Raw genomic sequence first — 13,635 nt, forward strand, 5'->3', positions numbered from 1 at the left:
GAGCTGTTCGGCAGTGGAATTTGCTACCAAGGAGTGTGGTGGAGTCTCCTTCTTTAGAGGTCTTTAAGCAGAGGCTTGACAGGCATATGTCAAGAATGCTTTGATGGTGTTTCCTGCTTGGCAGGGGGTTGGACTGGGTGGCCCTTGGGGTCTCTTCCAACTCTACGATTCTATGATTCTATGATTCAATACTCCCCTTCCCACTGGGCTCTCTACAACTCTATCAATAAGTCAATAAATAATCCCTCCTCTCCTTCGGGTGGGGAAGGGGCAAGAACCTGCCGGGCGGCCCCTCTGGCAAGGAGGTAGCAAAGAGGTGAACCCCCCACCCCTCCCTGCTCCCCCCCCCCAGGATCTGCCTGCTGGGCAACCGGACTCTGTCCCGCGATGGCTTCGACACGTGCACCAAGGTGGTCCAGGAGGGCAACGAGACCATCGGCTCCCAGCTTTGGGGGCTCTTCTGCTCCTCCCGCTTCCTCAACGCCTCTTGCGATGAGTACTTCGCCCTCAACAATGTCACCGAGATCGAGGGCATCCCGGGAGCCGCTTCCGGCCTCATCCGAGGTAGGAGGACTCTCTGTGGCATCAGTGGAGAGACCGGGGTGTGTGTGTGTGTCAAATGGGGAGCCCCAAAAGCTGCGGGGGGGCCTGGGCAGATGGAGAGCTCTATTCATTTATTGCCTGAATATCCCCCTTTTTTTCTCCAAGGAGCTCAAGGTGGCCTTTTCTCCCCCTCCTTGTTTAATCCTCACAACAACCCTGTGAGGTAGGCTAAGCTGAGCAGTGGTGGGAACCCCCAGGGAATTTCATCAGTCAATCCTTTTATTTGTATGTTGCCTCTCCAAAGTTAAAACTATGCTCAAGGCAGCTTACAACATATACAAGAATACATAACTACAAACAAAAAAGCAGTTTTTATAAATAATAAACAAAACTTCAAAAAGCAAACAACCAAATTGAACAATTACCACATGAATCCAAAATAAAGATACAAAATGTTGTATCATCTGCAACAATACCCCCTCCAACACTCCCCCAACAATGCCTTAACCCAAGGCGAATAAAGAAGCTGTTTGCATGCATCAATCAGGATTTGAACCTTGATCTCCCAGGTCCTAGTCCGGCACTCTAACCACTACACCACGCTGGCTCTCAGCTTTCCCATGGCTGTGTCTCCAGGATGGGGAGGGGGGCACAGTTCTCTAAGAATATCTGTAAACCCACAAAAAAAACCTATCAAGGCGGTGCCCCATAAAACCGTAAGGGCACCAGGAGCCAAGAGCGCCGTGGGGCAGGGGCACTTCCCTGACCTCTGGGCAGGTGAGTTGCTGGTGCTTGCCCAGAGGGGGAGGGGCAAGGTGGCATGGAGGGGGCAGAGGCCTCAGACTGGCTCTGGGGGCAGGCAGGGGTAGTGGCATTTCTGGCAAGAAGGCGGAGGGGGAGCATGCCACTTGTGCAGTGCCCAAACCCAGCCCGGGGGGGTGGGACTTGGTGGTGGGTTGGGGGGGCCTTCCTCCACAGGCGTAGAGGGTGGGGCCACCCCCTGGAGATGGCAGCCACCCACCCACCCTGCTTCATGGCTTTTCCCCCTCGCAGAAAACCTCTGGAGCACCTACTTGCCGAAAGGGGTGATCATTGAGAAGTCTGGGATGACGTCGGCTGCCCCCGCAGATGCCCCCCTGGACATGGAGCAGCCCTACGTCTTCAGCGACATGACCTCCTACTTCACCCTCCTGGTGGGCATCTACTTCCCCTCAGTCACAGGTAATGGACTCCGGCGGGGGGGACACCTGGGTGCAGGTGAGGCACAGGTGAGGAGGGTGCCTGGGGAAGGAGTAGGCCTCAGGGGCTCAGCGCTTCCTCCAGCTCTTAGTTGTCCCTCCCACCAGGCACGACTTTTAGGAGGCCATCTGGGGGCTGGGGACGTTAGGGGCTGGACGTAATTGATCCCACCTCCCTACTTTTTGCCCCCAACACAATAAATGGAGCCCTGGATCTCGGGCCATCTTGATGGACAGTAGCCTTTTGAGGTCATCGGGCGCCCTGGTGCAGATCCCTCGGGCGCCCCCCTTTTTTAAAAAAAAAGGAAAGCTCCGCTGCTGAGCGGAACAGGGTCCTAGTGCCCCTGCTCCGTTCGTTTACCTCTCTCCTCCGAGCGGTGCGGCTGGCGGGCGTCCAGGAGGAGGGAAAGGAAGGCCGCCGTGCAGCACCCCTCAGCACCCCTCGGCGCCCTGCGCCACTAGGGCGAATGGGTGAGCCGCCCCTGTTGATGGACACCCCACCCTGGCAGCTTCCCAGGCAGGTGAGGACTGAGATGCACAGCAGCAGCCCCCCCCCAGTTCAGAGGCTGGGGGGTGGGCTGCTTCCCAAGCCCCCAGACACCGGGGAGGGCAGGGGAAGGGTCATCCCACAGCCCACTCCTCAAGTCCTGGGGAGGGAGCAGTGCAAAACCTTTGGGGCAAAGGTCAGGGGTCAGTGACCCTGTTGATTTCAGCTTCTCTTTTGTCCCATGTGAGACTCAATCCTTCACATTTCTGCAGGAGTTTGGGGGGGGTGTTCTTTTAAAAGCAAAAAAACAAAGAAACATGAAAACTGATGAGCATTTCAGTACACCCTTTCGCTAGCACACACTTTTTTGCATTTTCCTCTGACACAATGCATTTCTACAATATTCACTAGCCGATGCATTGCATAAACTTTTCCGGAATAGACAAAATTTTGTGCAGCTTATTTGGTTGCAGAAGGTCATTGCAAAATTCAGAGAAAGGTGGATTTCAAAGGAGGGCTGAGTTTCGGTCAGCAGATAGTTTTGGAATGTGCAGATGAGACCGCTTCCCATTAGCACCTGAATTGAGCCAAATTCCTCGCTGATATTCCGGACACTGCAGCCTCTTCCCCTCGTGTCCCTCACAAAACCCTTTGTGGGGGGGTTTGGGGACAATGTTCTGTTCTGCAATGCTTCCGCAGAGGGAGCCCCCACGGCAGCCCCGGTCCTGACCCGACCTTGTTGCAAGGCAGAGGCACAGGGCACCATAACGAGAGGAAGGGGTCTCACACCTGCACCCGAGAGGGAAGCTGGCGGAGGGCTCAGCTGGGCACCAGAATTGGAAGCCCCGCCCTGCGCCCTGACCCTTCCCCCTGCCAACCAGCCCCTTCCTCTTCAAGCACCCTCTCCTCTCTGAGGATGCAGGAAGGGGCCTCTGCCCCCAGACCATCTCCTCTCACCTGGAATAAGGTGTCCAGTGGTGAGTTTGGGAAAGTGTTTAGCTTGAAAAGGAGGAGCCTGAGAGGAGATATGATACCCACCTTCAAATATCCTAAGGGCTGCCACGTGGAGGGTGGAGCAAGCTTGTTTTCTCCTGCTCTGGAGGGCAGGACTCGAACTCATGGCTTCAAGTTACAAGAAAGGAGATTCCAGCTAAACGTTTGGGGAAACTTTCTGACGATCAGAGCTGTTTGACAGGGGGGAAGACTCCCTGGGAAGGTGGGGGGCTCTCCTTCCTTGGAGTTTTCAAAACAGAGACTCAGTGGCCATCTGTCGGGGATTCTTGAGCTGTATTTCCTGCATTGCAGGGGGTTGGGCTAGATCACCTTGAGAGGTCCCTTCCAACTGACCTTTTCCTCCCTCTTCCCCAGGGATCATGGCTGGTTCCAACAGGTCTGGAGATCTGCGTGACGCTCAGAAGTCCATCCCCACCGGCACCATCCTCGCCATCGCCACCACGTCCGCAGTCTGTATCCTTTGCCTCCGCTCGGCCTGCCCCTGTTCCCAGAGGGAGGCAGGGGGCCTGGAGAACCGGGCTGGCTGGTCCTGCGCCCCTCTGCTGACGGCAGCCCCAGATGGGGCTCAGGCAGGTGGCGCAGGTCATACCTGTGGGGCCATTTCAGGGGCTGCTGGCTTGATGCCCCAGAGTGAGACCCCCCCCCCCAAAAAACCTGTCTCCGTGTCACACACACATATTGAAAAGAGGGAACCAGCACACGATGGGCCAGGAGCCGCTATGCCCATATTGCGGGGGCCGCCTCTATCTATGGGGACAGGATCTTCGCCTTGCCCCACATGAGCCCACCTGACCGTTTTGATCTGCACAAGCAGCGCTGCTGCAGCTGCCACATAAATACCCCTTCTGCATGTGTAAGAATGCGACCTTTGGAACTCCCTGCCTATTGATACCAGGCAGGCACTTTTGGGGGGCCGGCTAAAAGCGTTTTTCTTTAGACAAGCTCAGTTAGAAAGTTAATTGTTAAAAAGTTAATTGTTTTTGGTCTGCTGTCGTTTTCACTTTCAAAAACAATCTTTAAATGTTGCCGTTAATTTTTCTTGTTACTGTTTTTTCTTTGTAAACCGCTTTGAGGTGGTGCCTGTTTTCCCAATCAAGCAGCATATAAATTTTATGAAATAAGCAAATAATAATAAATAGGTGCCTTCTGGGTGTTCCCTGGGCCCCTTTGAGGCCTTCCTTGCCTTCAGCTTCAGACCAGCCCTTCAAATGCATCACTCCTCTTTTGCCTCTTTGGGACGCTGACCCAAAGACAAGGAAGGAAGAGCTCCCATGTCAAGAAGGAAGACAGCAAGCGGCCCCAATGGCAGCAGAGAATCATGGGGTTGTCGAGTGGGAAGGGACCCCCAAGGGTCATCTAGCCCAACCCCTTACAATGCAGGAACCGCAGCTAAATAATCTCGGACAGGTGACCCCTCTCACCAAAAACCGCCCTTCTGTCGCCCCCATGCCCCATGCCAGCACTTGCCCTGATTCCCCCTGGCCTGGTCCCCCCCCGGGGGGGTGGCATCCTTCAGGACCAGGCAGAGCTTCCAGCAGTCCCAACTGCCCGCTGATTCCTTCCTTAACGCTCCCGCAGACATCAGCTCCGTCATCCTCTTTGGCGCTTGCATTGAGGGCGTCGTGCTCCGGGACAAGTGAGTGTTCTTCTCTCTGTGGCCGAGAGGGGAGCAAGGAAGTCTCTCTGGGCTGGGGGACCCCTGGCCTCCTGGCGTAGTAATAATAATAATAATAATAATAATAATAATAATAATAATAATAAATGATAATACCAGGCCTCAGGTTGATTAAACATTCTGCAGCCTCCTTAAACATGTCTGGGGGGGGGGGTATTGTTTTTTGCTATTGTTGTGGGAAACACAAGGATCTTCAGATAACATTGCTATTTTTCTAATTTGCATTCTCTTGTTGCAAACTGCCCTGTGGTCTTTGGCATATAACTTTAATAAATAATAATCCATGCATATGCCGCCCTCCATCAAGAGAAGGTTTGCAGCCTAAAACACAAAATGTGCAACATAAAGAGCATAAGCAAAGCAGGACGATGGCCTTCAGAGGGACCCCCTGCTAAGCCCTTGGAAGACAGAAAACCCTGCACCTCGTGCAGCCACCCCGACAACCTCCCCCCCCCGCTCTGCAAATGGACCCCTCCCGCTTCCCTGCTCTCTTCGCCCAGCAGGATGCCGGCCTCGGCCGCTGCCTGTGGTGCTGAGCTCCCTCCTGGCAGCAGGAATGCAGGCTGCCCTTCCCCTATCTAGGCCACCCAAGGTGCTGCTGCAGCCGCCACTGACATTTTTGGGTCATAATACTAATGGCTTTATTCCCTATACAAACATCAAGGCACGTGGTCATTGAGGGCCACCAGCTCATTTAGGGCCACACGGAGCCTTTATAAGGATAGGACACGCAGCTGGAGAATGCTTTTGTTTATTTATTTTTAAAAACTCTTGATTCTTTGCAAAGGGAATCTTTGTGCCAGTTGAAGCTTTCCTCTCCTGCTTTGCGGCTGTGCTGTCTTTTTCTTTTTCGCTTTCGTCATTTCAGACTGAGACGCTTTGTGGGTTCAGTCTTTGATTCCTTTATTAAAGCCACGCTTGCACTTTAGGTTTGTTAGCAAATCAATAAGATAAATTAAAAATGGAAATAAAATTAGTACTAATAAGCCTTGCAGGCTTGGCACAGCTATGGTGGCTGCCAGGAAAGGAGGGACTTCTTGCCCTGAGCCTGAGCCAACCTCGTCCAGGGGTCCCTGCTGGAATCTCGCTCAAGGGGAGAACAGGACCCCCCTCCTTCCCCAATGCTGCTGCCCTCTGAGATGGAGAGGGACCCACGAGAAGCCTCTCCTGCCCACTTCCTTGCCAAGTGCAACACAACAGCCCTGCGGGGCTGCCAGTGGGTCTTATTCTCTGCTAGCTGCTGCCGCCACCCTCCCTCCCACTGACTCCTGGGAGGGGGCCTGGGATGTGCCAAAGCCACAGGGGCGGAGGAAGGGGTGTGTGGTGGGAGCTGCCCGCGCCGGGTGTCTTCGCTGAGGGGGGGTGACATTTGGCATGCCTCCCGCCCTAGACTCCCAAGCCTACCCCGAGCCGTCGGGGGAAGGGGGGAGCTGCGCTGCTTTGCCGCCAGAATTCCCCCCCTTCCCCTTCATTTTGACAGCTCGGGGGAGGCTTGGGAGTCACAGGCGGGCGACTATCCTGCGCCTGGGAGGGCAGCCTCCATGCCCCGTCCCCCACGGGGGCACGTCCGCCCTGGGCAGTGTGGGCATATGCTCCGCTGCTGCAAAGCTGTTCCCTTTTGGACATCCCTTGTGAGATACTCAGAGAGTCAGGGCAGGCCAGGCTCTCGCTGAGTCTCTCCCCGACCTCAGGAGAGTGCGCCAGTCACTTCCAGCTCCAGCCCTAAACTTCCAGTTGCCCAAATGCCAAGCCTCTGGGCACAGGGAGGGGGCATTCTGATCCCCGGAGTTTGGCCATCGCGTAGGGAGCCAGCAGAAGGTCCGTGTAAACTCCGAAATAAACCTGAGCCCTGCGGCTCTGAATCTGGGCTGATCCTATCCAGACCCCAACAATGTAGGGATTCCAATTTACTGCATCCCTGGAGCTGGAGGGAACCCGCTGCACAGGCGGCCCCTCCTAGTCACCCGTCCAGCTCCCTTCCCGTGGGAGGGGGAGCCCTGGCTCTTTCTGGCCAGGAAAAGTCCAAGTTAGTTGGTCAAGTCCTGCCTGTTCCTCAGGACCTGGGGAAAGGGGGGAGCAGGCGGGGCCTTTCTTCACACCCATTCTGCTTCCACAAGTGTCCCGTTTTAAGTGGGACATCCCGGGCCACAGAAGCCAATCCCGGCTTCTGTCCGGATCCCAGAATGTCCCGTTTCTGATCTGGCCCAAGTCAAGAGCCGGAGTGCCGGCCCAAAAGACGCTCACTCTGGAGAAAGGGGGCAGAATGCGCTGGCAAACCCCTCCTGACGGCCCGATTTTGGGGGCGGAAATGTTGGGCGGGATGTGCTTCTACACAGGCTTTCTGCAAAGTTTCATTCTCTTTTTAGTCCATTGTTATTTTCATTTTTGGAAAGCCTTAATTGTTATTCCTTCTTCTTACGGATGATTTTATTGCTGTAACTTTTTTGTAAAGCGCTTTGAGGGTTATCTTTTTACAATCAAGCGGTGTGCAAATTCTATAAAACGAGGCCGGAGGAGGCCTTTCTGCCTTCTGCTCTGTGACATGGGATGGGGCTCAGAGCAGCAGAGGGCAGGCGAGGTGACCAACTGATCCATTGAGTTTACTTATGTGCCACTTTCCCCATGAGGTGCTGTGTCCAAAAGCAGCTCTCGGTAAACCAGAGAAGCACAGAACCCTAGAATCAAACCCCCCAAACCCAAAGCACTGAAGATGCCAATGTACAAAACGCAGAGCTTGCCAGCCAATTCAGCCCTGCCCCTTTGCCCCTCCAGGTTTGGCGAGGCCGTGAGTGGGAACCTGGTGGTGGGCACCCTGGCCTGGCCCTCCCCCTGGGTCATTGTCTTCGGGTCCTTCTTCTCCACCTGCGGAGCTGGGCTGCAGAGCCTGACGGGGGCTCCTCGCCTGCTGCAGGCCATCTCTCGCGACGGCATCGTCCCCTTCTTGCGGGTAAGTGCCTGCCTGGGGGTCCCTTCCCTTCCGCTGGGGACGCGGGGGGGGGGCGACAGTTAGGAAGACCCTTCCTGGTGCAGTCAAGGACGAGTTGTGGTGAAGGTGTTTTTTTGGGGGGGTTGTGTGTGTTGGTGAGTACCCTTCCCCCTCCTGCAGAATGTAGAAGTGGGGGAATGCCATCAGGTCGCTCTGTGCAGCCTCACCCCCCAACTTCTGCAACTGTCCCATGATGCTAATTTCACACTTCCAGAAATCGGCCCCACTCTTTGGAACTCCCTTTCACTGCCCTGTTATGGGCTAGAAATGTTTTTGTTCCAGCGCACTTTCCAGGCTCATAACTTTAACCCATAATCTTGAGAAGTGGTTTTAATAAGTATGCATGTTTTATGCTCTTTATTATGTGTGTGTATTTATATAATGTAACTTTAATGTTTGTTTCTAATTCCCCTTTTAAATAACTGCTTCCGACTGTTTATTGCAACCGACGTGGAGAGGTCTTTTTTCCTAGTACAGTAGCAGGAAAAGGTGGGAACGGCACAGTGCTTAGAGCAGGGGTCCCCAGACTATGGCCCGCGGGCCAGATGCGGCCCAATTGGCCTCCCAATCCGGCCCGCGACGCCCCCTGCCACCCACTGCTGCAGCCCGCTCATATGGCACGCAGCATGGCAGCGCACTTCCAGATCAGAAAAAAGTGCCGAAAATCGTGTTTGCGCATGCGTATGGGTCTCTCCCGACCCAGAAGAGGTCATTTCCGGTGCACTTCCGGGTCGGGGGAGAACCAATACGCATGCACACAAACGATTTTCGGCGATTTTTCCGACCTGGAAGTGCGCCACCGCGCCAGTATGTGTGTGTGCACATGCGCTCGGGTGCACACTCCCCCGCCCTCCGGCCCGCTGCGTGCGCACTCCCCTGCCCTCCAAAGCCGGGTAAGTCTGGGTACCCCTGGCTTAGAGGGTCAGACCAGCACCTGGGAGGGAGAGCAGGGTTCAAATCCCTCCCCCCGGCCATGAAGCTCACCAGGAGTGCCAGTCCTTGGGGGCCAGTCTCTGCCTCACTGTCTAGCCTCCCTCTCAGGGTTTTTGTGGGGATTAACATGAGGAGGGGCAGAGGCCCATAGGCCACCTTGAGCTCCTTGGAGAAGCAGGTGGGATAGAGATGCAATTGGCCCAGCTGCCCTGTCTGATTTGGCCTGATTTGCTGTGTGTGTGTGTGTGTGTGTGTGTGTGTGTGTGTGTGTGTGTGTGCGTGTGCGCGCTGGTGAAGCTGGCTTGGGTGTGGGTTGTGGGCCCCCCAGTTTCTCAGTGCACTCGGCACACTTAGTGAGCCACATCTCCGCAAATCCAAGCCGACAGCCGACAGGGACTCGCGGCTAATTTTAAACTCCCTCCTCAGCTGCCTCTTTTGCCGTCTTCACTTGAGGGACGAGCCACGCTGGTTAATAGGAGGAGACGTCGGCTTTCCTGCCTCCACTCCTGTGCCCCCTCCTGGCACCCCTCTCTCTCGCACACACATGGGCACAGACACATGCACACGCGTGCGTGCGTGCGCACACAGCAAGCAGTTGGTTGGACAGGGTGCACCCTCAGCAGGATCAGGCCAAGGAGTTTTCCTCACTAGGATTAGCCAAAACCACGGAGGAGTGGGCCCTGGAGGGCTCCTAGCCAGGCTGGGTCTACTGTGCCCGCACAGTCGGAGGCAGCCAGGCTCCTGAATCCCAGTTGCTGGAAACCACAGGCGGGGAGAGTTGCTCTCCTGCTCGGATCTAGCTTGCTGGCTTCCCACAGGTTGGCTACTGGGAGAACAGGAGGCTGGAGCAGGTTGGCCCTTGGCTTGATCCAGCAGGCGCTTCTCCTGCTGCCTCTGTGGCCAGTCAGAGGCATCCAGAAGAGGCCAAAGAGAATTCCTGTAATTCCCAGAAACTGTAATTCCCAGAAACTGATCCTCAGAGGTAGCCTGAAAGTTCCCTTTTGCTGACGGCACCCGGAAGAGCTCTCGCTCCTCCTCCTCCTCCATCCATGTAGCTCTTCTTCCGTATTTTTTAAAATCAGTTTTCCAATATACTCCCAACAATAGCCAAAATATAACAATAGCAATTACTTCTCCATCCCTGTATCTCGTCCCTTTAAAAGCCACCTGAGCCGTGGCTGCATCCCCCCCCCCCAGGGCCTGTGAGGTCGGCTGTCCCTGAGGCCATGCAGGGAGCTTCGTGGTTGAGCCGGGGCTTCCGACATGCAACCCTCAAAGTGCCTCCGACAGAAACATCTCAAGGTGTCAGAAACAAAAGAAAAGAAGCCCAGGGCCCCTGACAACAGGCAGCTTTCCCCTGCCAATCTCAGCGCCCGCATCTCCAAGGTCACCTGTCCCCTCGTCTCCTCTCAAATCAAATTGGTTGGATAGTGAAGCCCCTCGAGTGGAGGCATCAGCTCAGCTGAGGTCAGAGCGGGAATCGTGCTGGGTTTGAGCCAGGCTGGGTCTAGCCTCGTGCCCGTCTCCAGCAGTGCGCCAGAAGCCCAGGCATAGTTAAGCGATGGAGCTCCCTCCCCCAGAAGGTAGTGATGGACAAACTGAAGGGGGAGGAGGAGAGGGCTCTGGCTCTGAGGTCGGAGGCACCAGTTGCTGGAAAGCCCAGGAGGGGAGAGTTGCCCTCACCTGGTCGGCCCCTGTGAGAACAGGAGGCTGGACTAAATGGGCTCCCTTTGGCCTGAACCAGCAGACTCTGCTTATGCTCTTATGTTCGTAAGCTGATTTGCAGATACAGTACGGCAGCAAAGGAAGTCTGGGGCGGTCCAGCTGCCTTTTCGTCCTAGTGAACATCTGATCCCACCTTGAGAAGGGAAGGAGGAGGCTGGCCACATGCCTTCATCTTTTGCTGCTTCTTCCGCCCTTGCAGTGCCCCCCGTGCTCGGTTCCCGCAGCCCCCTCCTCGCTGAGCCGTGAGGGTTTGGACGCCACCCCACCCCCCTTTGCTCCTGCGCCTCCTCCTGCCCTTGAGGTGTCCCCTTCAAGGAGCCAGAGGTGTCAGCTGCTTCCGCTGCACCTGCCCCATCCACCTTGTCTGCCGCTCAACACTTTTCGCAAGGTGCTCTGGAGAAAGGAGCTACAAGGTCCTCGTCCCCGTCGTTCCCCCTGCAGCTTCTTACCCAAAGCTGCTTCCTCAGCTGCCAGGGGGGCTGGGGCTGTCTGGACTCCTGCCTGGGGCCCCACGGCAGAAGGAGAGCAAGGAGGCAATGGGGCTGGTGTTGGGGGGCAGCTGGGGCCCACCTAGCAAGGACATCCCACCCCCAGAGCTCTTGCCCATGTGTTGTAGAGCTGTGACCTCCCCATTCATTCCATTTCCAACCATAAATCAGAATTATACACAGCGCGCCAAGTGTATAGATTTGTATTAACAGCCCTATGATAGTGTCAGTTTTATTTCCATAGAATCGTAGAATTAGAAGGGACCCCCAAGGGTCATCTAGTCCAACCCCCTGCAATGTAGGACTCTCAACTAAAGCATCCATGACAGATGATCCCTAGCATGGAATTTGCCCTTTTCGTGGCTGCCACACACTGGGGTGACATTTTCATGGAGCTGGTCACTACAACCTCAAAGGCTCCTTCCTGGTCAGTCACTGCAAGTTCAAACTCCATGCGTGTATTTGTGAAATAAATGTCTTTTGATCACACTGGATTGCATTTGCCATTTTGACTGCTGGTTCACTCAGATCAGAGAAATCCTTTTTGGAGCTCCATTTTTGTTTTAAGCACCTTGAACAACTTGGCATTGCCTTTCTGCTGAAACAAACGCGGAGGCAAAATCAGAAAAGTGTCACCATGAAGAGCTGAGCAAAGTTTGGAATTTAAAAAAACCTCGTGTGATTTTGCAAAAAATAAAAGGCTCAAATTATGGAGCAGGAGAGATTAGAGGGGACTTCGGATCGTCTCCTGGAAGACTTGGCTGCACCCCAGAACGAGGAACTGTCTTTTGCTCTGGCAGCGGAGGCCAAACAGGGACAGATCTGGACCTCATCTGCTGGGCTGCTGTCAATGCATAATCATAAGAACATCAGGAGAGCCTGCTGGATCTAGCCCAGCATCCTGTTCTCACAGGGGCCAACCAGATACCCCAAAGGGAAACCCACAAGCAGGATCTGAGCACAAGAGCGACTCTCCCCTCCCGTGGTTTCCAGAAACTGGCATTCAGAAGCATTGCTGGAGGCAGAGTAGAGCCACCCATAGCCCTCTCCTCCTCCATGAATTTGCCTAACCCGCTTTTAAAGCCAACCAATGTTTGGCCATTGCTGTCTCTTAGAATCATAGAAGAGTTGGAAGAGACCACAAGGGCCATCCAGTCCAACCCCCTGCCAAGCAGGAAACACCATCAAAGCATTCTTGACATATGCCTGTCAAGCCTCTGCTTAAAGACCTCCAAAGAAGGAGACTCCACCACACTCCTTGGCAGCAAATTCCACTGCCGAACAGCTCTTACTGTCAGGAAGTTCTTCCTAATGTTTAACTCTTGTTTAACTCTGCACTGCGTAAGGAAAGGCTTTCTGTTATCTGTCCTGAATCTCCCCCCATTCTGCTTCATTGGAGGGAGAAGAGCCTTCCCTCTCTCTCCACTTTCTCCAGGCCAGCCGTCATTTCACAAAACTTCTCTTGTGCTGCCTCTCGATCGCCTTTTCTCCAACCCAAAAGGTCCCAGGTGCTGCAGCCATTTCTTCCCAGGGGTGTCTCCCCCTCCCCCTTTCCTGACCCTTCTCTCTTCTCCCCGCAGGTCTTTGGGCACGGCAAGGCCAACGGGGAACCCACCTGGGCCCTCCTGCTCACCGCCTGCATCTGCGAAATAGGCATCCTCATTGCCTCCCTGGACGAGGTGGCCCCAATCCTCTCCATGTACGCCCCTCCCCCTCCTGGGATCTCTGGGGCCCACCTGAGAACACGGGGCAGGGGGTCTCTCTCCAGCACCCAGGAAGAGGCCAGACTGCCCCCTCTCCATGTCTTGAGCATCGCCCAAGCTCGGGCACCCCCTCCTCTGCCTGCCAGTGCTGCCCCCCCTCCCACCCCACGGGAGACAGTTCCTGCCAGGCGCTGGGAAGGGGTGGCTGTGAGCCTCTCTCCTTCTCCCCCCACATTCAGGCCTTCACTTCCTCCCCCCCCCCAGGTTCTTCCTGATGTGCTACATGTTTGTCAACCTGGCCTGCGCGGTGCAGACGCTGCTGAGGACCCCCAACTGGCGGCCGCGGTTTCGGTATTACCACTGGTGAGTGGTGAAGGGCTGGGGATTCTTTAGCTGCCCTTCCTGGGGTGCAGTGAGGGGGTTGGCCTAGATGGCCCTGGGTGGTCCCGAATGGAGAGAGGAGCCTCCTGTTGGCAAGGGAGACCTGGGTGGCTGCCAGTACTCCTCTGGGCTCAGCTCAGCTCTCCCCCCCCCCCCGGTGCCCACAGGACCCTCTCCTTCCTGGGCATGAGCCTCTGCCTGGCCCTGATGTTCATCTGCTCCTGGTACTATGCGCTTGTGGCCATGCTGATTGCCGGACTCATCTACAAATACATTGAATATCGAGGGTAAGTTGGCGGGTCGGGGGCTAAGGGGTCGTGCCGGGTGTTTTTCTGGGGGAAGAAGCCAGGCCAAGTGACCCCTGCATTGCAGGGGTTGGGCTAGATGTCCCTTAGGGTCCCTTCCAGCTCTGCAATCCTAAAGGACATTTAGGAGGGAGCCTCCTCCTTCACTCCACTGCTT

The 13,635-nt window shown here is 55.4% G+C and overlaps 1 protein-coding gene across 3 annotated transcripts in view; it reads left to right on the forward strand.

Moving 5' to 3' along the window:
• The window catches only part of SLC12A5 (solute carrier family 12 member 5), a 97,101-nt gene that overhangs the window by 72,141 nt on the left and 11,325 nt on the right, over positions 1-13,635 (forward strand). For all 3 annotated transcript variants that reach the window (XM_088674815.1, XM_088674816.1, XM_035123826.3), the window contains exons 8-15: positions 353-564; positions 1,597-1,764; positions 3,637-3,735; positions 4,861-4,918; positions 7,730-7,904; positions 12,670-12,788; positions 13,057-13,155; positions 13,341-13,460. In XM_088674815.1, the coding sequence (XP_088530941.1) occupies positions 353-564; positions 1,597-1,764; positions 3,637-3,735; positions 4,861-4,918; positions 7,730-7,904; positions 12,670-12,788; positions 13,057-13,155; positions 13,341-13,460 (1,050 nt within the window). The remainder of the gene's footprint in view (positions 1-352; positions 565-1,596; positions 1,765-3,636; positions 3,736-4,860; positions 4,919-7,729; positions 7,905-12,669; positions 12,789-13,056; positions 13,156-13,340; positions 13,461-13,635) is intronic.

The sequence above is a fragment of the Zootoca vivipara genome, chromosome 7 (genome assembly GCF_965207765.1).
Source record: "Zootoca vivipara chromosome 7, rZooViv2.hap1.1, whole genome shotgun sequence".
NCBI classification, from domain to species: domain Eukaryota; kingdom Metazoa; phylum Chordata; class Lepidosauria; order Squamata; family Lacertidae; genus Zootoca; species Zootoca vivipara.